The following is a 26937-nucleotide window of genomic DNA, read 5'->3' as shown; positions in this document are numbered from 1 at the left end:
AGCTCTGCTACACTCATCTGTCCTGAAATAAAGAAAGAACTTTTAAACCCATTACCTAAGTGACTGACAAACAGCATATTCAACTGTGAAGGTATTCAAAGAAAAAACTGTTTTTCCAACAGTAAGTGATTAATTAAGCGAAGACTAAAGTAACTTTTCTAAACAGAAGGCTTAGTTTGAAGCCTGACTGTATAAGCCAAACTTTATCATTATTTGTCTATAATATTCATTCTATCTTTTCATTTCTCAAAGTTATAAATGTATACCAAATACATGATTTATTCGATTGAGGAAAAGATGAAGTAAATACATGAATCTCAGTTAATTCACTTCTCAAAATCCCACATTAAAGCTGCATAAAACTTATGAATCTAAAAGGAAAGGAAGAACAAGAGAAGTGATGATTTTGGAAGCCAAACAAGAGATAATCAAGAAGTAACTGATGTTGGAGATGCAAAAAAAAGGCAAATACTAATTTGGCAGTGCTGGCAGAACCAATACCATTAACACCTCACAAGGCTTAGGAATGGGTGACCCCAGATGATTCTAAGGTAGGGATGAAGGCAGGCAGTTAAAATGAGGATGAGTTAAAAGCTATGCCAGGAACAGTCAGAATTTGAGCTCCCTCTCCCCTAGGCCATCTACTGCACAATTGCGCTTCTTAGGTCCTAATCCAGGTCTGGAGGCTTATTCTCTGAAGAGTGTAAAAAGAGTTTCTAGACTAAGGTACATTAGGCATAGCTTAAGAGTGGCAGTGAAGTACACTGAAACTTTGAGGTTATGTGCATTTGTATAAACTGAAAGCTTCAATGCCCCCACTGCCTTCCCTCAGGGGCTCCCATAACATGCTAGCAATCTAAGGAGTCTAAAATCTAACATAAGAGATTTCTCCACAAATAGCATACGGAATCACCAAAAAGTGATGCTCACAGCTGACAAAACAATAAACATTAAGGAAGCAATCAAGGATCAGACTTTTTAGGAAAGTCTCTTAACATGAAAGATGGTGGGGGCGGGGGGAAGGACCAAAAAACCCCACAAAAAACAAAAACCTTTAAAACACTATAAGTACCTTATAAAAGACAACATAAGATATTGCGTGCATGAAACAAAACCAGAATGCTAAAAAAGAACTATTTCCAAAACAAAAAAGAACATTCAGAAGCTAGAAATAAAAATTTGATATGAGTTGAAGGATAAATATGAGAAAATTTCAGCAACTAAGAGGAAAAAGACAAAGAGGTGGAAAGTAGCTAAGATAAAGAAAACTAAATAGAAGTCCCTTATGGCTCAGTCCTTTAAGGATCCGGCATTGTCATTGCTATGGCTCAGGTCAAAGCTGTGGCACAGGTTCAATCCCTGGCCTGGGAAAAAAAAAAAAAGGCCAGCCAAAAAAAAAAGAAAAAAGAAAATGGAAGAACCAGTCCCTGATATCTCATTCTTGAATAATAGGGGTTCCAGGAAGCAAGAGCCAAAAAATAAAGAGGAAAATAATCTACAAAATAAATTCAAGAGGTTTTTCTCTGAACTGAATAATAGTTTTTAAAAAGACCTACCAAGTACCCAGCTCAATACATAAAATACACCTACACCAAGGTACATTATCAGAAATATCAAAGCATTAGAGCTGAAGAGGAAGATTGCACAGTTTCCAAAAGGAAACAGGTAACATACCAAAAAATATATAAAAAACTTTTTTTTTTTTAATTTTACAATGAGGTCCTACTATATACAGCACATTGAACTATATCCAATCCCTTGGGATAGACCATGATGGAAAATAATATAAGAAAGAGAATATATATATATTTATATATATATATATATACATGACTGGCTCACTTTGTTGTACAGCAGAAATTGGCATAACACTGTAAATCAACTATAATTTAAAAAAATTCAAAGCAAAAGAACTTTTAAGGAATCAAAATAAACTTAACACAGGATAGAAGAAAAAGGAGCAACACTTAAAAGTTCTGAAGAGAAATGATTTCCAAGCTTCAATCAGACAACAATTCCAAGGGAGAACAGATTCAAGACATCTGCAAACATAGGAGATTCAAAAAATATATATCCATATTCCTTTTTCTCAAAAAACTGTTAAAATAGCTATGTCACTAAAACGAAGGAGCTAAACCAATAAAAGTGGCGGCGGGGGGGGGGGGGGCGGAAATAGGAACTACAATACAAAACAGAATCCTCAGAAGAATGGTTAAGGGAGATCCTGGAGCAATAGCCATGCATCAGGTTTATGCAGGGCTAACATACCAGTGTGCACAAGGCAGCAGACCAGAAGGCTCCAAGAGATAATTCCTCAATAAAACAAAAATGACAGAATACCTGATATGCACAAGTATCTTTAGGAAACATTCAGGTAACTGGCAGAGTAGTTGGGATGTAAGTGCCTATATGTGCACTGAAAATTGTGTGTTCAAATATATAAAACTATAAGCAAATCAACAACGAAATCAATTATTAAATCAGAAAAACAAAAAGTTGTATAGGAAAAGTTAGCTATAATTTACTGAATGGATCTTCACTAATAGTTTATTAAGTGAGTCACAATAAGTAGTTACTACCAATTTTATAAAATTATATATTTCAAAGATGAGAGAATATACTTTTGTGTGTGATGGGGGAACAAGAGGAGAAAAGTGAAATGCTAAATTCACCATTCAGAACGGGAAATCAATAAATATCTATATTAGAATAATCAAGAGTTAGCAATATGCACATGTTACTCAGAGACATGGAAGTAAACACCAAAAAACTAATAAAACCAGATGAAAGCATTAACAGTATTTTCCTCTAGGGAAGGGCAAATAAGTGATAGAATGGCAAGCATTGGAAACTCACAGAACCTAGTCAACTCTTTAAAACATGTGAATGTGGGAGTTCCCATCATGGCGCAGTGGTTAACGAATCCAACTAGGAACCATGAGGTTGGGGGTTTGATCCCTGACCTTGCTCAGTGGGTTAAGGATCAGCATTGCTGTGAGCTGTGGTGTAGGTTGCAGATGCAGCTCAGATCTTGCATTGCTTTGGCTCTGGTGTAGGCCAGGCCGGTGGCTACAGCTCCGATGAGACCCCTAGCCTGGGAACCTCCATTTGCCATAGGAGCTGCCCAAGAAATCAAAGAAAAACAAACAAACAAACAAAAACATGTGAATGTGTAATTTCAATAAAAATTTTTTAAAATTATACCAAAAAATTGATGTAATCTCAAAAGTGATTATCAAAATGCTCAGATTAGCAAACACCAAGAAAATACAATTACTGCTTGGCAAGTTTACAACCTATCACAACTGTCCCTACACTTGATTTTCTAGCTAGTCCTCTTTGGAAGGATTACCTTGTGCCATTAAACGAGGTGATTTTCTTGGTGATCTCACTGAATTTTCTTCTACTTTGTCCCTCAAATTCCTGTTAGGTAAAATCAGTTCTTCTTCATCAATGGTATCATTGCCACTTTCTTTAACAACTCCTTCATCCATAATATCGTCAAGACCAACAACTAGAAAAGAACAAAAACAAAAACAAAAATTAATTTTCAAAAATATTCATGATGCTAAGTATTTAAAGGCAGTACAGAAAACATTGTGAGACAACAATACCAAGTAGTCCTGAAAATCTTGGTCTATTCCTAAAATGTGACAATACTACCACCAAGCTCCCAATTCAGTTTTATAAATTCTACCCTAAGAGATAACTAGTCAAAGAGAAGACTAGTTGACATTCTCCTTGATCCGATCTCCACTACCACTCACTCTCACCTGTCATTCACTGTATCTTTGTGAACATTATGAACAACCGGAAGTACTCAATTACCTTAATTTTGGTTATACAGTATCCCCTCCCAAAAAAAGAGTATAATAACCTGAAAACCTTGTGATTCTAGGTTCATGCTAGAACTACACTAAGATTCCAGCTCTAACCGTAATCTACTCCTTAAAGACTTTATGCTACATGTGAGAGTAAGTAACACAGATACACTTTTTGAGTTGTGGCAAACACACACACTCACACGCACACACAGAGAAATAAAAAACCCAACGTTAACTTCTCTTTTCCCTAATGGTAGGGAAAAATCATAAGTGTTTTAATATAACTATATAATTAAATTACCTTCCCCTAATCAAGAGAGATAGTCATTCATTTAATGGCAGGGGAGAGGGCACGGAAAAGGACTGGGGGACATTGAAGAAACTCTGAACACTATATTTACATTATCAATGGGCTTATTTCTGCATATAACAAATGTCACTGACATACAGCAATTCAAAATGTACAGTTGTATGAAATCTCATAAAGAGATTTTTGATCAAATGGGTTGGATTCAAGTCTCTGCTAAAACAAATACAACGTGACCAAGTCCCTTCAACTCTCTATCAGTTTCCTTATCTCTAAAATGAGAATAACAATACCTGTCCTACCTACCTCACAGAGCTGTTGTGAGGATCAAGTAAGATGATGTATGAGAACTCACTTTGTAAACTTTAGAGCACTACACAAATGTTAGTTATTATCTTCATCCTAGGGGTTAGAAGGAACCTCAAGAAGTTATCTAGTCCTCATCTTTGTATCCAAGTAGAACTTCAAGAGTTCAACAAGAAAGTGGTCTATCCTAAAATTTAAAGAGAACAAAATTTTTTATAAATATACTTTCAAATGGTATAATCTTTTTGAAGAGCAATTTTTCAACAAACAGAATCATGAGACTGCTTATATACTTTGACCAGTAAATTATAAAGTATATTAGAATAAATTATGAAAAAAGACTGCTGGCTAGAAAACATAGTGTGATCCTTGTTAGTAACAAACACACAAATGAAATGTTGTGTACGTACACTTTGCCAAATAGAAAAAAAAAAAGATTTAGCAGTAAAGAGATGAAAATTATAATAATTATTCTATAGGAGAATATAATTTTTTCCTGTTATATGCATATATTACTCTTAAAAATAGAGTCCATACTTTTTAGTCTCTATGCTTTATGCAGTAAAAGCTTAGAGAATATATTTTACAAAAACTCATCAGGATTCATTTAAGATACAATTGGGGGAAACAACTGGAGAGTTCAGTTAGAGGGCTACTTCATCACGATGGAGTACTTATGCTGCCACACATTCACACACATTCTCAAAGAATTTTAAACATCAGATGAATAGTTCCACCATGTTTATTTTAAAAAGCAAAAGTTATGCATTATATGCATTACAAACATGCAGAGATAGAAGTGAATGGGGGAAGGACTACATTGTTATCAGGGACGTCTCCAGTGAAAAGGTGGATAAGGAATTTAAGGGCTTGTCATCACTGTTATACTGTCTCTGTGCTTCCCACATTTGCTACAACAAACATGCATTTTGTATTGTTTGTAATCAGGAAAGAAAGATATGATTCAGAAGAGGAAAAGAGTCCAGGAGAAAATCAATTAAAGCCTGATTAACAGTGTTGGTTGGCAGGGAGTGAAAAGGTGTGTTATGAATTTTAGGGCAATATTGTAAAGCAGAATCAACAGGATTTGGCAAACCCAAATCCAAAGGTCAATTATTAAGTTTTACTTTATTCTATTTCCTGGCAACAGCTGACAGAACTGACCCCTTTCTCCTTCTTGAACCCCATCCCCTCACTAAGCTTCTGAACACCACATCCTCCTCCCTCACTAGTACTTCTCAATATTCAGAGTGCCTCCTCCCACAGAGGCCCTCCCACCTCTCTCCTCCTGCTTCTCTCACTCCTCCCTGAATGATCTCACCCTCAGCCAATCCATCTATACTTGCATGACTCCAGAGTTATCTTTTCCAGCTGCAAACTCACATCTGACCTCTGCAGGGTAATTTGATATGTGCACCAGGCTATCCAACAGGTATCTCAAAAGTAACACACAGAAAATAAACACCAATTCCACCTGATTCTACCCATTCCCTCACCCCTCAGTAAAACTGTCCTTCCAAAGATAGTTCAAGTAATGGAACTTCCATTCACCCAGCTGCTCAAGCCTAAAACTCTAGAACTATCCTACCCCTAGCTCCTCTCTCGTGTCCCTCTTCCAAGTGATCAGCTCATCCCACCAGTTTTACCAAACACATCACCAATCTCATCCCCATTTATCACCTTCACAGCTACTCCTCATTCTACCCCAAATCACCCTCAGCTCCCATCAAGCCTACACTGTAGCTGTCCTAGTGTCCTGGGTTCTCTACACACCTCCCACACACATACACAGTTTATTCTCCACAAGTCATAACCCTATTTTAAATCCCTCTAAAATGTAAAGTCACATCATCTTAACATTCTTCTTTCAAACCCTCCAAACCCTTGCAACACACTTAAGATTTATGTTCAAACTCCCAGCCAGGGCCTCCAGGGTCTTAAGAAAAGCTTCCTCCACCAACTTCTCTGACTCAGCCACCCTGACTCACTGTGCTCCAAGCATGCTAGTCCTGATAGAACACTGGAAAGCTAAAGGATATCTGAAGGTAGTTTCACTTGATACATTCTCTGCCTGGAGAGCTCTCCTCCCAGAAAGCCACATGGCTCACTCTGTTGCCCACTTTATTCATGTCTCACCCAAAACCCACCTTCTCACAGAAACCTTTCTTAAGGATCTTAACCAAAACAGCACTTCCTCCCACCACTGCCTACTGAACCTTAGCATACTTTATCCTTGAAAACATGTTTTATTACCCAAAGAAGTATTTAAATATTAATTAACTATCTCCTCCATTAGAATGTAATCTCTACAATTCAGGAACTTTGTCTCTTATCCACTGCGAAATTTCAGAACCTAGAATCATAACCTAGTATATATTAGGTACTCCAGAAATACTTGCTAAGAATTAGAAGGAAGAAAGGACTAGGAAAATTTAAACTTTAATGACCTAGAAAAAGAGAAGTTAGAACAAATCTGAAAGTAAGGTAATGACTTAACTTTTTGAATATGTTAATGACATGAAGAAAAAGAGCAGGCAAAAGAAGCATCAAGGTAATACAACATCACAAAAGGGTAAGGAGAATTTCACATCAAATGTTAACTGCTGCAGAGAGAACAAAGGAGGAGAAAAATCCACTAAGCAGACACAGGGAAGCAGAGGACAAGGTGACAAGAAGTTAAAAGTGAGTAAGAATGATAATAGCATAATAAAAATTTTTAAGAAATTTAATGGTGGAGTTCCCATCGTGGCTCAGTGGTTAACGAACCTGACCGACTAGGATCCATGAGGACATGGGTTCAATCCCTGGACTTGTTCAATGGACTACGGATCTGGCACTGCTGTGAGCTGTGGTTACAGACTTGGCTCAGATCCCACATTGCTGTGGTTGGGGCGTAGGCTGGCAGCTACAGCTCTAATTTGACCCCTAGCCTGGGAACCTCCATATGCCGTGGGTGTGGCCCTAAAAAGAAAAAAAGAACAACAACAAAAAAGAAACTTAATGGTAAAAGATTAAAAAGGGGGACAAGCAACTGAATGAAGTTAAAGGGACAAAAGATGGTTGTCCTCTATAAGTGAGAGAAGGGCACAAGGTGAGGAAGAGGGGAAGGAGGTGAGGTAGGGAGAGTTATCTTTACAAAGACAGAGATGAGGGAAGAAGGGTGAGAGAATCCACTAAGGAGAGAAGTGGAGAGCTGGAAGGGGAAGAGGGGGAAAAGCAAGAGATCCAGGGACCTTTGAACTGCTGGAAATAACTTCACAAACTGACTGATGCCTTGAGGTCCCATCATCTTAAAACCTCTTAAATCAAAAGCCTACAATTAGAATACTTAAGACTGCATTTGAGATGTTTCTCAGCAGCGAGATTTCTAAGAATGCGATCTTTTTGATACTCCTCCTGTTCCCGGCAAAATTTCCTTCAACTGCAACAGTTTATCTTTACATTATCCCAAGCTCCAACATCTCCAGGGATCTCACATAGAAGTGCCCCCACCACCCCCCAAACAACCAAAGCACCTACTTTATCTCTCTGTGGCTCAAATTCTTTTATAAAATGGAGATCATGCTAGTGGCCAGAGGGGGCACTGGGATGATTACACTGGTGAGTATAAGGGCTGCAAACTGGCACTTAGCAGACCCTGTATTAACTGATGACTTTTGTTTCAGAGTCTTCCTCATCATGTAGTCCATCATCAATAATCATGTATTCTTTTCCCTTTCATTTTTCCTTCAATTCCCTCAGAACAAAGGAACCATTTTAAAAAGTAACTGAGGCGTTCCACTATGGTGCAACAGGACGGGCGGCATCTTGGAAGCTCTGGGAGGCAGGTTCAATCCCTGGCCAGGCACAGTGGGATAAGGATCTGCCCTGGCTGCATCTACGGATCTGATCCCTGGCCCTGGAACTCCATATGCCAGAGGGCGGCCAAAAAAAACCAAAAAACAAAAAAAACCACCTGAAATTTCTTTCTCCTAATCCATTTATCTGATTAAAATAATTCAGAGTACTGAATGGCAAAACTCTCCCAATTAGGTATTTGTGCTTTAAAGAGTATTCCTACAGCTTCTAAGAAAATTAATAGAGGAAGAATCTGTGTACTTTACAAAACACTGCCTTTTCACAGGGACCTCCCACTGCCACAGGCAAACTAAAACTCAGTTTTTGATATATGATTTTTATTTTTATTTTTTGCTTTTTAGGGACGCATGCGAGGCATACGGAAGTTCCCAGGCTAGGGGTCTAATCAGAGCTACGGCTGCCAGCATATGCCACAGCCACAGCAACGCGGGATTCAAGCTGCATCTGCAACCTACACCACAGCTCATGGCAACAGTGGATCCTTAACCCACTGAGCGAGGCCAGGGATTGAACCCACAACCTCACAGCTCCTAGTCGGATTTGTTTCCGCTGTGCCACAATGGGAACGCCACATATACAATTTTAAAAAGTGGCCAGCCTTACTCAATACAACTACTAAAAAGGGAATTTCAGATTGTCAAAAAAAAAAAAAAAAGCAACGGCCTGACTTTTTTAAGAGGCAAGTGGATAGCCATGCAATACAGCAAAAAAACAATATGCCTTTTTTCTTCCCCATATTTCAGAATCAGGTATCATTCTCATTTTGAAATTCTGGCATAATCATACTCAAAATTTCCTTGAGCCTGAATTTAGATCACATTAAAATTCCTCCTATCCCCACCCACAAATGGCTCTAATTAAATCTGCTGAGTCAAGCCTATGTGAAGTCCTCCTAACACTAATACTACTTTATTCCAGACTACTTAATTCAAATCTTAAAAAGAGGAGGTAAATTGAGATAAAAAAGGGAACAAAACCAAACCATTTGACGTTAAATGTGCTGAATTTCTCAAAAACTGGGATTAATTTAAATCGCTTTACACCGTACAAAAGGGAGAACCATTGTACAGTAGGGAATTCTCATCAGACACGCCTTAACTCACGCTGGCAGTGCAAAGGCCAAACTCAGCTACTTCCAGGACACTCACTTATTTCCCTCTTTTATCAAAGTTGGCCCTAAACATCACACTTAAGGAAAAAAAGAACATCATCTCTTTGCAGTGCCACCATAGTAAAAGTTGGGTACCTGTTTTATAGGCCTGTGATTTGAAGAAATTATAGGGATACATCCTCTTGACAAAGCCCCCACTACCTGCCCATCTAACACTGCAGAGGACCACCACCCCGCCTTTCCTTTATGGATGATTTATACATTCCTTCCAAAAAGAGGCCATGGCATGATACACACCATCAAGTTGTGTGTTACATAAAACTGGCTATTTGTCAGGTCAACTTATCATTTTAAATATCAGTATGTTACTAATTTGAAAAATAAAAATAATGCTACTATCTTCTTTTCCTCTTGTCTTCTTTACAATAAACTTTAAAACAGAGGTTTACTGAGTCAAAGAGGGCAAATTTATATATTTTACCAATTTTTAATCTCATCATACAGCTTTCCAATTTACAGCGCAAAAAAAGCTTCATATTTAGTCTCAGTAAAATGCACTAGCACTGAGTTTCAGATTTTTAAAAGAAACACAGTTACTTAAAAGGCTTGATATAAATACTGCCTTCCTCTATTTCTTTAGCTTTGCCTATTCTCCTAGTCAGGTCTTACTCCACTATTAAATTATCCATCCTTTCTGCTGTAATTAAACATACTCTCAAGTTTTATATTTAAACGTGCACAAATATTTCAACTTTTACCAAACTCAACTTCATACTTTGGGCAAAACTATTATTTCACAGAAAGGGGGTTTTCTATCAAACAAGTTTAAAAGACAGACATTGGGTTAAAGGAAGTTAAAATAATTTCTTGGAATTTCTGCTGCGACTCAGCAGGTTAAGGACTTGTAGCCTCTGTGAAGGTGCAGGTTCGATCCCTGACCTCAATGAGGTAAGGATCTAGTGTTGCCCAAGCTGCAGTGTAGGCCTGCAGCTACCCCTCCAATCTGACACCTGGTCTGGCATCTTCCACTAGCCACAGGTGTGGCTATAAAAAGGGGAAAAAGTTTCTCCCCTGCAGATCTTCAGAGCCTTCATTATGCTAAGTAAACGGTGGCATTGCATGAGGGAAAGGATGGCACACAGTGAAACTGTTTCCCAAGCTTTATATTCTCACATGTGCACACTAAAATGCTAATAAGGATTATTTCAGATAGGATGTTCCCCCTTCTTATTCATACTTTCTAATCCATATCACATCAAAAATATTTTGTTAAGGAGTTCTGTTGTGGCTCAGCAGAATCGAATCTGACTAGTATCCGTGAGGACGCAGGTTCGATCCGTGTCCTTGATCAATGGGTTAAGGATTTGGCACTGCCATAAGCCATGGTGTAGGCTGCAAACAGGCTCAGATTCAACATTGCTGTGGCTGTGGAACAGGCCTTACAACCATGAGGTTGCGGGTTCAATCCCTAGCCTTGCTCTTATCTGACCCCTAGCCTGGGAACCTCCATTTGCTGTAGGTGCGGCCCTAAAAAGAATATATATAGTTAAAAAAGAGCTTTCCAAAAAATGTGGAATACATGTGTGAATGCCTAGAAAAAGAAGCTGGAAAGATTTTACATGCAGAGGGAAGTAGTATTATTGGTGCCAATTTTTAAGGCTTTGCTTTTTAATCAAAGTTATACATATAATTCTTAAGAGCTGTGTCTAGTTCTATTAAGCTAAAAACATTAACACTCAGCACCCATTTCCCCACTCCCTCACTGAACTGCAATTATTTCACTGGGAAAATATAGATATTATAAGCCTTCACTGAAAGGTTGCTGTGAAAACTGAATAAGCTATTGTCATTTCTAGCACAGTGCTTGCTTGATATGCAAACAATAAGACCTTAAATAATGGTATGTCCTGGCAGATTTTTTCAATTTTCTGTAGCCCTAACTGTCCTTCATTTGACCCCTTCCCAACTGTCCAGAATAATTTCTCTTATTGCCAAGATGATTCTATCAAGCTATTATAAAAGTGAAATGGTAATCAGTCCCTAAATTTTTAACATTTTAATTCCATCCTAAAATAGCATAATTTATGTACCTTTAAAAAGTAATTCCTTCAAAAATACTTATTGACTACCTACTATGTGTCACAGGCTGGCCTAGATTATTCTAAATATCAGTGATAATATACCTCTCGGGGATGGGGGGGGCAACATTCACAGAGACTAAAATATACTTAAGTTATGCAGCAACCAAATGAATATACTGACTTATTTCAATTCCAATTCAAAAAATTAAAAAAAGGAGTTCACATCGTGGCTCAGTGGTTAACGAATCCGACTAGGAACCATGAGGTTGCAGGTTCAATCCCTAGCCTTGCTCAGCGGGTTACAGATCCAGCATTGCCATGAGTTGTGGTGTAGGTCGCAGATGTGGCTCGGATCCCATGTTGCTGTGGCTCTGGTATAGGCCAGTGGCTACAGCTCTGATTGGACCCCTAGTCTGGGAACCTACATATGCCGTGGGTATGGCCCTAGAAAAGACAAAAAAAAAAAAAAAAAAAAAAGATTAAAAAAAAATATTGTGAGAACTGGGTAAATAACTGAAAGCTGGCTGCATATTTGTAAATATTAAGATCTTCAGTTGTTTTAGGCAGGATAATATGGATGTGCTTTTTAATAAAGAATTCTTACATTTTAGAGATAGATGCATGCTAAAATATTTACAGATGAAATTATATAATTATTTGATTTCTGGGCTATGCTTCAAAATAACCTTGGAGAGGAGATACGGAGTGGGGTATAAATGGAAAAAGACCAACTATTAACTGTTTAAGTAAGAGGGAGATGGGGATTCAGTTCGATATTTTCCACAAAATAAAAAACATTTTAAAAACTATTCCCATGAAGCTCCATTTTGACAACAGTGAGACAAGTAAGATGTATAGCATATTAGGTGATAAGTCACCTGAATAAAATTAAAGAGTAACAGGGAGTATGAAGAAGGGAACAAACAGTGGCTTGTAATTTTAAACAAATGGCCAGGGAAAGCCAGGGACACAGGCACTGGCAGTTTACCGCCCAGGAGCCAGAAGCCCTCTGTGCAGCTAGGAGACTGGGGATGGCATCTAAGGTGACTTCTCAGCTAAGGCCTGAACAAGGCAAGAGAGCAGCTTTCTAGTAAGAAGGCATATCAAGTAACCTGGACTCTGAGGCAGGTGCATGCCAAGGGTGCTGGAAGAATAGAACAAGGCAAGTGTTCGTGGCCAGTTTAAGGAAAAAGGAGAGAACATATAAAACAGAGAGATATGGGGCAAGCTAAGGTCAGTCTTGTGGGCCATGAGAAATGTAAAGTTACCAGAGCACTGTGGACAAGGGTGACCTGATCTAATTAACTTTTTAAAAGAATACTCTGGGCTCTCTTTTGAAAATAGACTGGAGACTTGCTTTCCCAAAGGCAAACACATGGTAAGCCACTTACAGGCTAATGCAATAATCCAGACAGAAAACCATAAGGGCAGTGAAGAAAATGATACTAGATATATTATGAAAATAAAGCCAACAGGATTGCTAAGCAACTGAATACAGAACATGAATGAAGAGGGTATGTAAAGAATAACCTCAAAGTTTTATGCTAAGCAACGCAAAAGAAGTTGCATTTATAGAGATGAGGGAGACTGTGGGCATAAGTGGTACAAATGGAGTTGGGAGGCGGAGAAGCAGGTACCAAGAGTTCAGTTTTAAACATTAAGTTCAGAATGCCTAAGAGACATCCAAAGATAATCAATCACAGGAGTCTGGAGAGTGTGAGAGAGAGAGAGAGTGTGTGTGTGTGTGTATACATATATGTTTGGCAGTTGAATTATAAAGAGTTTAAGTCATCAAATTGGAAAACATCACCATAAAAGTGAGTAGAAATAGAGAATATGCCTAAAATCTGAACCCTAAGATATTCCAATGCTTAGAGGTCAGGAAAACGAAGAAGATTATCAGAAGAAACTGTGAGGAAGACAGGAAGGTGAGAACAACCAGGAGTGGCGATGCAGTGTCACTGCCTGCTCCCCAGTACAGCTAGTGAAAACAAAATGAGGATTTGGAAGAGAGATACTATACTGTGGACATAAAACATCAGAATTCTTTTCAGGAATTTGCTGTAAACAGAACAAAAAGAACAGGAAACACAAATATACTGATGAACAAATATGAAAGATGATGTATGGTTAATATTGAAATTCAATTTTAAGAATTTTAACAAAAACTCTTTCGGACCTCTCAATTCTATCAAGCAGAGAAAATTTCAAGTGGCAATCCCATCATGTTAACTACAAACCACATCCATGGAAAACAGAATAGTAACCTAATCAGAAAACATGAAAATCTAATTTCATAAATATCTAACTATGTACCCAAATATAGGCTATAAGGGCCAAAATGTACCAAAGTTGTTTTTTTTAAACTACCAGGATATATTATGAAATTAAGAAAAACATCAAAACACACATAATAAATTTCCAGTTGAATTAGCTCTGCCCATATTTCTAAAAATAAACACAGAGAAGAAGCATTTGGCCACCCACTGAATTCTAGAAAACTACAGTGACTAGGTAAACACTGTTACTATAAACTTGAGTGTTTAGGGGGTACTGGGGATTATACTGAGTTGCTTAAGAATCTGCTTCTTTGTTGTCTAAATTTTATTCTTATTTCTTAGGATTGTTTTTCTCTTCTGGTGGAATAGCCTATGAGGAAATCACTGTCTCACATTTCAATTACATATTCTACCAATTATAAACTCACTTGGATGAAAAGCTAAGTATGACTGTAATCCTATAAATACAACCCAAAGTGACTCTACAGTTGACCTTTGAAAAACATGGGTTTGAATGGTGGGGGTCCACTTATATGAGGATTTTTTCCTAAATACTACAGTAGCACATGATCTATGGTTGGCTGAATTCGTGGACGTAAAACCGCAGATATGGAGGAACTGCGGACAGGAAGGAATCTCTGATTTTTTGACTACACTGAGGGCTGGCATCTCAAATTTTTGACTACACTGAGGGCTGGCATCTCTAACTCTACATTGCTTAAGGGTCAACTGTAGAATTATTTATTAACATTGGATTACTTTAATCTAACAAAAGGATCAACTAATCACCACTTAAATTACTGTATACTTTTCATTTGCTATTTCTCTACTGGGGATGTACTTCCCTTATACAGGAACCCAAAATCTTCAAAAGGCTGGCCACTACATGCCTCTAAGGATGGCATGTCACCTGCACAGACTTGGCCTGACCAGCCCATGTCAAATACATGGCATCAGTCACCAAACAACCAACCAGACATTTTCTATCACCTTACACTCTACTAGGAAGCTCCACGAGGAAAACCTTGTCCAGCTGTATCCTCCAGCACTTTAAACAGTCTGGCACATGATGGGTATGCAATAAATGTTCATTATATGAACAAACACAACTAACCACTTTTTGCCAAAGAAAATCATTATACCTCACAACTGTGGAATCATGCTGTAAGGTACTGATGTCTAGAATGCTATTTAATGAGAATTTTAGCATAAAACAGGAATTGGTTGGGGAAAAAAAAATTACTAACCCTCTTTACAATATGGATCTTACCATTATTTACTAAGTTTCACATTACAATGAATCATATCCCAACTAGGCACTCTGTTCATTCATACTTTGTTTGCTTTCACTCAAATATGAGAAAACCAGAGACAAATGAAGCCAAGCAAAAAGTTCTTGGAGGATTACATATTTTTCAATAGGTAAGACTTTTAACATGTCTAATCTGTAATAACTGAGGAAAACTTTTTTTTTTTGCTTTTCAGGGCTGCACCTGTGGCACATGGAAATTCCCAGGCTAGGGGTCAAACTGGAGCTACAGCTGCTGGCCTACGCCACAGCCATACAGGATCTGAGGCACGTCTGCAACCTACATCACAGCTTACAGCAATACCGGATCCTTGACCCACTCAGCAAGGCCAGGGATCAAACCCACATCCTTGGGTTCATTTCCACTGCACCACAACAAGAACTCCCAAGAGAAAACGTTTAATGGTAGTATATACAACATTAAATAGAATATAAACTCCACAAAGGCAGGAATTTGTCATTGCTTTCTACCTGTAATTCCTCTAACAGCAGGTGGAACATACAGTAAGTGTTCAGTCCTAAACACAGAATGAATGAACAAATGCATGGATATTTACCAAAAGTTCAAGATTGCTAAATTTTTATCTCAAAAGATTAGAACCTCTTTGTTAAATAAATTAGATTCCAATCAGGAAGTTACCCTTAGCAAGCAAAAGAAACAGAGTAACAAACCTCTACTCTCTCACAGTAGTGTTGACTGACCCCTTGCAGAGACCTCAGAGTAAGAACACTAACAGTTTTTTAAAAGCAGATTAGAAGGAAGTATCCCAACAGGGAATAACCAAACAACAACAGAAAAGCTATGGTTCAGAAAGAAACAATTAGTAACATATCAGAACTAAAAATCCATTTTAAAACACAAACTGATAAAAGAATCTATCTAAAAGGAACTTGGATCAAGTACATTAGAGATTAAAGACATAATTTTAGCTGCGTCAAAAAGAATAAAACACTTAGGATTAAATTTAACAAAAGAGGTGAACGTTTTGTACAAGGAAAACATTAAGACATCAATGAAAGAAACTGAAGACACAAATAAATAGAAAGATATTCCATGCTTATGGATTGGAAGAATCTTTTTTTTTTTTTTTTTCTTTTTCTTTTTTTTTAGGGCTGCACCAGCAGCATATGGAGGTTCCCAGGCTAGGGGCTGAATGGGAGCTGCAGCTGCCAGCCTATGCCACAGCCAAGCCATATCTGAGTATATTAGATATTTTAACAACGAGGGAGTTCCTGTTGTGGCTCAGAGGTTACAAACCTGACTAGTATCCATGAGGTCATGGATTCAATTCCTGGCTTCCTCAGTGGGTTAAAGATCCAGCTTTGCCATGAGCTGTGGTGTAGGTCACAGACATGTCTCAGATCTGGCATTGTTGTGGCAGTGACGCAGGGCAGCAGCTGCAGCTCCCATTCAACCACTATCCTTCCACACTATCAGGAGGATTATAACTGACACAGCTGCTATGGATAACAGTTTGAAAGTTCCTCAAAATACTAAAAATAGAACTACCAAACAATGCAGCTATTTCACTCCTGGGTATACATCCAAAGAAGATAAAAAACAAGCTACTGAAGAGGTATCTACACTCCCACGTTCACTACAGCATCAGTTACAAAAGCCAAGTTATGGAAACAACCTAATCCATCAAAGGTTAAGTGGATGTGGTATATATACACAAATGAATGCAGCCCTAAGAAGAAATCCTGCCATTTGGGATTACACGGATGGACCCTGAGGGCATTATGGTTTAAGCAAAATAAGCCAGAGAGAAAGACAAAAACTGCCTGGTATCACTTATATGTGGAATCTAAAAAAAGTCAACAGAGTAAAAAGGTGGTTGGCAGGGACTTCTGGAAACAAAAGAGAGGTTGAAGTTGGTAAGAGGGTACAAACTGTCAGTGACAACATGAATAAGGTCTAAGGATCTAATGGTGACTATAGTTGATATAATTGAAATGAGCAAAAAAGAATAGTATCAACTCTGCAATAAATTTAAAACATAAGAAAAAGAGCTTAGAAGACAACAATTCTAATAAACATACTGGGTAAACTTTAATATACCTATATGAGTCTTTATGAGTAAAAAATGAATTAATATTTTATGTATTTAGCCTTAAGCAACTACATATAGTAAAATTATCTCATTCCATTCCATAACATAGGTTTAGAAGCCAGTGAATATTTTGTTATTTTCAGTAGTATCTCTGGGTTCCCATGAGCAGTAATGGACTGGGTAATCATTCATCAAGTTCATTTTAGTTAAGATTCTAAGTCTAGGGAGTTCCCGTTGTGGCGCAGTGGTTAGCGAATCCGACTAGGAACCATGGGGTTTAGTGAACCATGGGCTGTGGTGTAGGTTGCAGCTCGGATCCCACGTTGCTGTGGCTCTGGCGTAGGCCAGTGGCTACAGCTCCAATTCGACCCCTAGCCTTGTAATTTAGGAGTTCCCGTCGTGGCGCAGTGGTTAACGAATCCGACTAGGAACCATGAGGTTGCGGGTTCGGTCCCTGCCCTTGCTCAGTGGGTTGAGGATCCGGCGTTGCCGTGAGCTGTGGTGTAGGTCGCAGACGTGGCTCAGATCCTGCGTTACTATGGCTCCGGTGTAGGCTGGTGGCTACAGCTCCAATTGGACCCCTAGCCTAGGAACCTCCATATGCCACGGGAGCGGCCCAAGAAACGGCGAAAAGACAAAAAAAAAAAAAAAAAGGATTCTAAGTCTAGAGCCCTTCCTAAGGAAAATCAAGTAAATAACAGCCTTCAGAGAAAAACTAATAAAGTTTATTTCTGCAATGTGTTACACATACATATACCTTTATTCATAAAGCATGTACTCACTTATTTTTATTTCACATATTTTAGTAATCTCAGTTTCCTGGCCTTTCAAGTAGATGGACAGAACAGACCAGAAGATACACTAAGAGCTCCAAAAACATCACTGTTTTTAATAAAGAAGATATAAATAATTTAAAAATGTTTTTCAAGTGTTGTCTTGGGTCCAATTAATGCAGGGACCCAAAGCCCTACCTACTAAAATAGTACCTAAGGATACCACCACTAATGAATGATATAATTATAATTTCCTAAGATAATTCAATCAACAATTAAATCATGTTCACTATATTGTTTTTAAAAAGGAAGAGCCTCTAATATATTTTAGGATGGTTAAAATAAAAAAATGGTTTTAAAACTGTTTCTTGCAAAACTTGTTTACATGAAATATTTACCTAAAACATCACATGAGTATTTCTATATTAAAGACAACTTTGTTTTCCATTGCTCAAAGTCATTTGTTTGGCAATTTTCTTGTGACCAGCATGTTATCAAACATGATTTAAAAAGCATTTCTATCAATGTTAAACCTTAAACCTAAGAAAAATTTTTCAACCAAACTTCATCATCAGACCAGGTACCAAACTGACATCAGATTTACTTTTTGCAAAATTGCAAATTTGATGATGGACAGGTATTAGATTTTAGGAAACTATATTTTAGGTGTGCTTATGACATTGTTATGTCGAAGTTCTTTTTTTGGAGATTTATGATGAAAGTGGTAGAAGGGCTGGATGAACTGACAAACTGATAAATGGGTGCAGCAAATACAGCAAAACATTTAATAGCTGCATTTTGGTGATGGGTAAATGTGTATATACGCTATCATTCTTTGCTTCAGTATTTTTTTTTGATTAGTCATTTTTATTGTTAATGTGATGATATTTAACATAAAACTGTATTCACATCATAAAAAGTTGCACCTAGTATTTGGACAGATATGTAATGTTATCTATAACACTATTATATGTATAATGTTGTCCAGTATGTGTATAAACTATATAATTGGTACCCCTTACATATAAAATATGAAACTTGTATCTTTATATACTGAATGTATTTTAAATATTTATTCCCCTCTTGTTTCAATATGTTTTAATTTTTCAAAATACAGTTAATCTTTTAGGGAAAAAAGCTCAAGATAAAAGTACACCCTTAATTGGGTATCTAAACAACATACATTTGACTTTACAGTCCATTTTGTTCCCAAACAGATTTAAAGTGGGCTTAAAAAAGATATACAATATAAGGTAATATTTTAAAAGAAAAAAATAGGGAAAAGTAAGCAAAAGAAGAATATGGTTAAGAAACTAAGACGAAGTAAAAGATAATGTTGGTATCTAGAATGAAATATTTACATTTTACCAGGAGTTCCCCGATTTTAATGAAGCTTAAAGTCAAAGTTTATCAAGCATTTAGCTAAACACTTCGGGGGGGGGGGGGAAATATGAAAAAATAGTCATTATATATTTAAGTACGGCCTCTAAATAAAATACTCACTTATTATTTTTTTACCACTGTCAAACACCCTTATAGCAGCTTTTATTAGACATTAAGTATATACTAAGTCAGTGGTCTCCTAAGGATGTGAATACCTACAGGGGTGCATACACAATCTGTGACCAGGAAGAAAATAATACCATGTATGTTAACCGTTACCTAAAAACTAAGAAGAAATTAAGCTTTATCAATATAATCAAACCAACACTAGGATCCTTGCCAATTCATGTTCACAATTATCTAAAGAGAAAGATCCTGAGAGAAGAATGAGATTTCATTAAATGAAGGAGTTGACACCTTTAGTGGTAGATGTCTGCATTCAACATTTTGCAGTGTCTCAGGATGTCATCAATATAGTTCTTTTTATATTAGAAAAAAAAACTATAAACAGGACACTGCTTACAGTAATTTTAATGAAGTGGAAAATGACTATTAAATCTTTACACCATGTAGAGATCCTCCATTAACTTACAACAAAGAATTGTTTTACCTAAGGATGGGTTACACATCTTTCTTTCACACAAGATGAAACAAATGTTTTATGAGACAAGTGCTGGCCTTTCATATTATAAAGCAGACATAAATGATAATCCATATGAAAAAAAAAATCCTTAATCTCCCCTGTCTACACCAAGGTGACATTTAGTAATGAGTAAGAAAATAATTGATTTTCTAAAGAAACCTGGACTAAGCAAATTGCTATTTAAAAATGTTTTCCATTATTATATATTTTGTGACTAAAAATGAAATGTGGCACCTATGAAAACCCCTAATTGGACACGTTAATAAACTCAACATCTCCCAAGGCAACAGAAACGAAAGCAAATATAAATCATTGGGACCTCATCAAACTGACAAGCTTTTGCATAGCAAAGGAAACCATAAAAAAAAAAAAAAGACAACTTACAAAATGAGAGAAAATAGTTTCAAACAAGGCAACAGGCAAGGGCTTAATCGCTAAAATATACAAACAACTTATACAACTCAACAGCAAAAAAGCCAATGACCCAATTGAAAAATGAGCAAAAGACCTGAAGAGATATTTCTCCAGAGAAGATATACAGACGGCCAACAAGCACATGAAAAAATGCTCAACATCATTGATTATTAGAGAAATGCAAATCAAAACTACTTTGAGGGACCTACTACCCCACACCAGTCAGAATGGCCATAATTAAGAAGTTCACAAATAACAAATGCTGGAGGGGGTGTGGAGAAAAGAGAACCCTCCCAAACTGTTAATGGGAATGTAAACTTGTACAACCATTACGGAAAACAGTACGGAGGTATCTTAGAAAACTATACATAGAACTACCATACGACCCAGCAATCCCACTCTTGGATATATATCCAGACAAAACTTTCCTTGAAAAAGACATAAGCACCCGCATTGCAGGGAGCCAAGAAAATGCAGGGACTCAAAACAAGGACCTTGCCTGATGGCCAAAAAAAAAACCTAAAGGCAGGTTCCTAACCAAGGAAGGGAGGGCAGGCCTCAGGTTACACAGCTCTCACTTTGATGTTGATGGGGAAGAACTGGGGCTTTCCTGGGAAAACAATTTCCATGTTTGCACTGGAGAACGTGGATTGTTTCTCGGATGACCTTTCCTGTTGTTTTATTTGTTATTGTTTTCCTCAGTCTTTCCTGATTATTTACTTATTATTCTTATTTCCCATTCTTATTTTCCTGTGGTGATTTGTGATTTAACAAAATTACAACAATAATATAATAAGAATTTCATCCTGAAGGACTCTCCCCTATTTAAATCCAACTTAGTTAAAACATAGTGTTTATCTATTAACTAGTTATATAGTAAACTTTAGAGTTAGGATTTTAATGAGGTTCATAGAAGTTAGCCATATCTTATCCAAAAAACATAGCTGTGAGTTTTGTCTTTGATTTTAAAAGCTTTTTAGTGATAGCTAGTTTAATTAAGTTGGTTTATATTTACTTACACTATCTCCCTGCCATAACGCTTTGAGGATAAACACCAGTCTACAAAGTTTGTGAATGCCAAATTTTTGTGTTTTATGGCCTCTTCAAAGTACTAAGTTAAGATAGAGATCTTAAAACAGGATGCATAGCTGCTATACCATGTAATAGTTAACCAATATACTTTTAACACTGTAACATAATCTATAGTGAAAAACTGTCTATATAATCAACCACTGTTGCCAATGAAGTTTGAGCAGTCCAGTGCCCTGAAAGAAGGGACAAAGAGGCTATCTCCGATGCAAAAGCCAACGTCCGTCCCTCTTCTTCGGGAAAGTGTACACTCCCTGGCCGCCGGAGCTGGCCTCCGACAACACCACATGTTCATTGCAGCACTATTCACTAAGACATGGAAACAACCCAAAGGTCCATCAACAGATGAATGGATTAAGAAGATGTGGTATATATTCACAATGGAATACTACTCAGCCATAAAAAAGAACAAAACAATGCCATTTGCAGCAACATGGATGGAACTAGAGACTCTCACACTAAGTGAAGCAAGTCAGAAAGAGAAAGACAAATACATGATATCACTTATATGTGGAATCTAATATATGGCACAAATGAACCCTTCCACAGAAAAGAAAATCATGGACATGGAGGACAGACTTGTGGTTGCCAGGGGGAAGGGGGAGGGAGTGGGATGGATTGGGAATTTGGGGTTAACAGATGCAAACTATTGCCTTTGGAATGGATAAGCAATGAGGTCCTGCTGTATTTCACTAGGAACTATGTCTAGTCACTTATGATGGAACAGATGGATGATAATGTGAGAAAAAGAATATATATGTGTGACTGAGTCACTTTGCTGTACAGTAGAAAATTGACAGAACACTGTAAACCAGCTATAATGGAGAAAATAAAAATCATTGTAAAAAAACAAAAATAAAAAAACTCAACAAAGAATCAGATGTAAAAAAGATTGTATCAGAATGACAAGATGAAATTTTCAAAAATAAAATAATTAAATATATTCAATCACACTCCAAAAAATTTCTTGTACAACTGATCATTTCAATTAATAATTTTAAGTGTATATCATTTGTTGTCCATAGCACTTTTAAAATATCTATTGTATGTTAGACAATGAACATTAATATAATAGCAAAGTAGGATAAGTATATAAATACAAGTATGAATTAAGTACTCAAAAATGTCTTATAAACATTTACGTTCAAAAAATTTGGACACCATTCCCATAATGAAATGAAGTCTCAGATACACAAGTAGCAATTAAGACACCCACCCCCTCTTCAGGATGAAACAATATAAGAATTGAGTCTCCCTCTAAAATTTTTGATATGAACATATGACCACAGTCTATGAACAAAAACCTGAATTTTACAAACTGAGACCCAAGTTCCATTAGTTAGGAGGGAAAAACAGACGGCCTAGAAAAGTCTGACAAATGAAGCAAACTTAGCTCGGAAAAGAAGCTGAGTATTCAAACCCAGGCTGACAGGTTAACCAAGAAAAAGGTCCTGATCTCGGCCTCCCCACAGAATGAACTGAAAAAGTTGTGCTTGAGCCATGTGGCTTGCAGTTGCCCAATATCCACTCAGTCATCCTTGCTCATTCACTAGAATTCCTGTTATTTCTCATGGTCATCCAAATTGAGGTACACTTTTACTCTACCTTACTGCTAGATATGACTACTATCTCAGTAATGACCACTAGAATTAAAGGAGAAATGACACAGGCAACTCTCAAGATATGATCACAAAGGAAAACGGCACACTTTCTCCTTCCCTTTTCTCTTTTCCTGGCTAGAATCCAACTTGATAGCTGGAAGAGCCATCTCAACGTTGCTATAAGGTAAATGTGGAGACAGGGATCATACTTGGAAGAGCAAGGTATGGGGAACTTAAGTCCCTGACACTATGTAGTCCTATACCAGTTACTTTCTTCTGAACTATTACATGACAAAATTAATTTCTTTTTCCAGGCTTCAGAAGATGTATTTATTTTTACCAAACATGTTGGGGTGCCAAACTCTATGCCAGTATGCCAGGAGGAGAGATCAGCACGCAGTGCAGAAGCCTTATTAGGGAGTGTTCTTGGGATGGACATCTGTGGAAGGAAAGGAAAGAGGAAGCAAGATTGGCGTGAAGGAAATTTTTGGGTGGGGTGCAGTGGCAACAAAGGCCTTGGCTAAGACCATGGGAAGCTCAAAGTTGGGGTGGTCCTTCAGAGTTTTTCTGAGTTGTGGTGATGGTACTGGGCTTTTTTACCCCCATGTCAACCTGTCATTGACGCAGGCTGCCCCAGGAAGAGGGTATGATTCTGGGTGAGGCAACTCTACCACCAAGGCAATTCTGAAGGGAGTTCTCAGCTGGTAGCCTTTCTTCCTTTATATGTGGAGTTTTCTGTCACTCCCAGCTGAACCTAATCCTAGGCTGAACCTAATTCTAGGCCAAAAACTTTTCATCGAGATGACCTAGTAAGTCACAACCCATGAGAACCAAATTCATGACAGCAACAGACTAGGAAAAGAACACAGAGCCTTGACTAGATAAAGCATTTCAAGGATCAGCTAGGAGGCTAAGGATGCTGAGGTCTATGATTTGGGAAAATCTAGGGAACCAGACTTTTCCTGATTCTCTAACAACAGAATTACGCCAGTGCCAAGGAATTATGAAATTCAACTCCTCTGGCTGGTACATCTAGGATAGGGAGAACAGCCAGGGGTGAGGCCCTAAAACGAACTAATTTCTTTCTTCCGCCACTACAAGTCCCAAACAGTCTCATGCAAATCTCATAAGAATTCCTTTTTGGTCAGTATCCTCAAAAGACAGCAAAGTAAGAGCTTAGAGACCTTATTATTCACTTTTTCTCCCAATTTGGGGGGTGGGGGGGACAGTAAGAATAAAAACTTTGGGGTTAACTAGAAAAAGGAATAGGAGATCAAAAACAAGATAAAAAGAGCAAGGATACTTAGGAGTTCCTGCCTTGGGATAGTAGGTTAAGAATCCATCTGCAGTGGCTCAGGTCGCTGTAGAGGTGGAGGTTCGATCCCCAGCTCTGCACAGTGGGTTTTAAAGGATCTTGAGTTGCGACAACTGTGGCTCAGATTCAGTCCCTGGCCTGGGAACTTCCACAGGCAAAGGTGTGGCAATAAAATTATTTTTAAAAATTAAAAAACAAAAAATGAAGGAAGGAAGGAACCTTGGTTTTCTTTATACCGAAATTATTTTAAATTACAAAGTAGAATAATTCCCTACTTCAGAGATTTAAACGCTGTCCATAAACCATTCATGTTGATTAGTTAACTAAATACCAACTCTTGCACATCTAGTGTATAACAATATTCTATAAGAAATAAGTATATTCAATCAGTTGTTACATTAAACTGTCAGATAAAGAACCCTAGTCTTTCAAATTGCAAAATCATAGACTATTAGCCTTTCTGCCCAAAGAATACTAGCCATTACCCACACACAAGGTTTTTACTCCACTTTGTTAAAATGTACAAAACTTGAATAATGGCAAAATTGCCTACATTACAAAACACTTTTTTTTTTTTCTTTTCATGGTTGCACCTGTGGCATAAGGAAGTTCCCAGGCCAGGGGTCGAACAGGAGCTGTGGCCTACACCGCAGCCACAGCAACACCAGATCCCTAACCCACTGTGCGAGGCCAGGGATCAAACTTGCATCCTCACAGAGACAACTTCAGGTCCTTAACCTGGTAAGCAACAACAGGAACTCCCATAGAGTTCTTAAGGTTTTTGTGAGGAGTTAATGAAATAATACTGGCAAAGCACTTTTATACAATAGCTGGTACATTAACATCCACACATAATAGCCATTTTGTCAACTTCCTTTATATATAATCCTTCATGAGAGAAAATACCTGTGGGCCCATATAAACTGCCTCTGCCTACAAACTCCCTATGAAACCATCTTCCCAAAAATCCTGAAATTAAAACTAGTTTCATGACAATATATATATAAACTAATTTTAATAGTTCAAAGAATATTCGTGTTCTGAGGGTCAACCTGGTTACATCACAGTACTTATTTAGTGAAGTACCAGCCTACATATCACTGTGAAGGTATTTTTACATGAGATTAACATTTAAACCAGTAGGCTTTGAGTAAAGCAGATTATTCTCCACAATGTGGATGGGCTGCCTCAAATTAGCTGAGGCCTTAAGAGAAAAGATGGCACTTGCCGCAAGCAAGAGGGAATTCTGTGTCCAAATTGTCTTCGGACTCAAGCTGCAACATCAATTAATCCCTGGGTCTCCAGTCTATCCTGCAGATTTCCTGCAGTTTATCCAGCTGGACTCTACAATCGCATAAATCAATTTCTTTTCTTTTCTTTTTGTCTCTTTTTTTTTTTTTTTTTTGGTCTTTTTAGGGTTGCACCTGCAGCATATGAAGGTTCCCACATTAGGGGTTGAATAGGAGCTGTAGCCGCCGGCCCACACCACAGCCACAGCAATGAGGGATCCAAGCTGCATCTTCGACCTACACCACAGCTCACAGCAGCACTGGATCCTTAACCCACTGAGCAGGGCCAGGGATCGAACCTGTGTCCTCATGGATACTGCTCAGATTCGTTTCCACTGAGCCACAACAGGAACTCCCAACCAATTTATTAAAATAAACCAATCTTAATCAATTATCTATCACACACCGTGTGTGTGTGTGTGTGTGTGTGTGTGTGTACACATATCCTATTTTCTCTGAAAAATCTGCTCAATATGTTTGCAAACGCTGAGAAGTTTGTTAATAGCTTTATTACTAACAAAACTAGCAATTAGATTAGTATTATTAATAGGTTAAGACATCCTGTACAGAAGGAAACAAATGCAAACCGACCATGGAAGAAATAAACAGGGTAAAATTCAATAGTGACAAAGGCAAGATAGCAATGCACAGGATTCCAAAATCCACAAGAAAGAATTCCTAGGTATCAGAAATTTTATATTCATTTTAACTTAATTAAACAGTATGACAGAAGACACTGATAGTGAGCTGGGCTAGAAATAAGGAATTAACTTAGGGACTAAATACTGAGAGGTCAACTTCATCCCTCCCCCAACTTCAATACCCAATAAGGCCTACAGCCAAGCACTGAACTCCAAGCAAGACAATCTTTTATTAGCCCTAAACTGAAAGTGAACGAACAAGCAGGAGGAAGCAAGATTAATATCTCCTAATGATAAGCTGCTTCTCACCCTAGCACTTTAAGGTTCCCCAAAACAACTGCAGGGTTGTTAAAGCCCACTTATTCGATAGCAAAACTTGACATACATTTCCTATTTCCTCCCATTTTAAACAAAAAACAACCCAAAATAATCAGACATTTGGGGAAAGCTTGCAACACTATAGGCGACATAAAAATAAACAAACAGAAAATTAAACTCAGGAGTTCCAGTTGCGGCTCAGTGGTTAACAAACCCGACTAGTAACCATGAGGCTGCAGGTTTGATCCCCGGCCTCGCTCAGTGGGTTAAGGATCCAGCTTTGCCGTGAGCTGTGGTGTAGGTTGCAGACATGGCTCAGATCTGGTGTGGCTATGGCTGTGG

General features: G+C 37.8%; 1 protein-coding gene across 14 annotated transcripts in view; it reads right to left on the bottom strand.

Annotated features, from left to right (window-relative positions):
• The window catches only part of PHF3 (PHD finger protein 3), a 1103753-nt gene that overhangs the window by 27820 nt on the left and 1048996 nt on the right, over positions 1-26937 (bottom strand). For 6 of the 14 annotated variants that reach the window (XM_084958279.1, XM_084958288.1, XM_021089288.2 and 3 more), the window contains one exon: positions 3353-3514. In XM_084958279.1, the coding sequence (XP_084814405.1) occupies positions 3353-3514 (162 nt within the window). Of the gene's footprint in view, positions 1-3352; positions 3515-4437; positions 4625-23372; positions 23472-26937 lie in introns of all 14 variants that reach the window. The other 8 variants (XM_084958314.1, XM_021089298.2, XM_084958329.1 and 5 more) reach the window with 3 other exon arrangements.

Source organism: Sus scrofa, chromosome 1 (genome assembly GCF_054392235.1).
Source record: "Sus scrofa isolate SSC_HxYL_T2T_F1_AM1 chromosome 1, Sscrofa_HxYL_maternal_Yorkshire_Landrace_v2.0, whole genome shotgun sequence".
Lineage (NCBI taxonomy): Eukaryota > Metazoa > Chordata > Mammalia > Artiodactyla > Suidae > Sus > Sus scrofa.
This window is presented reverse-complemented; position numbering and strand designations above follow the sequence as displayed.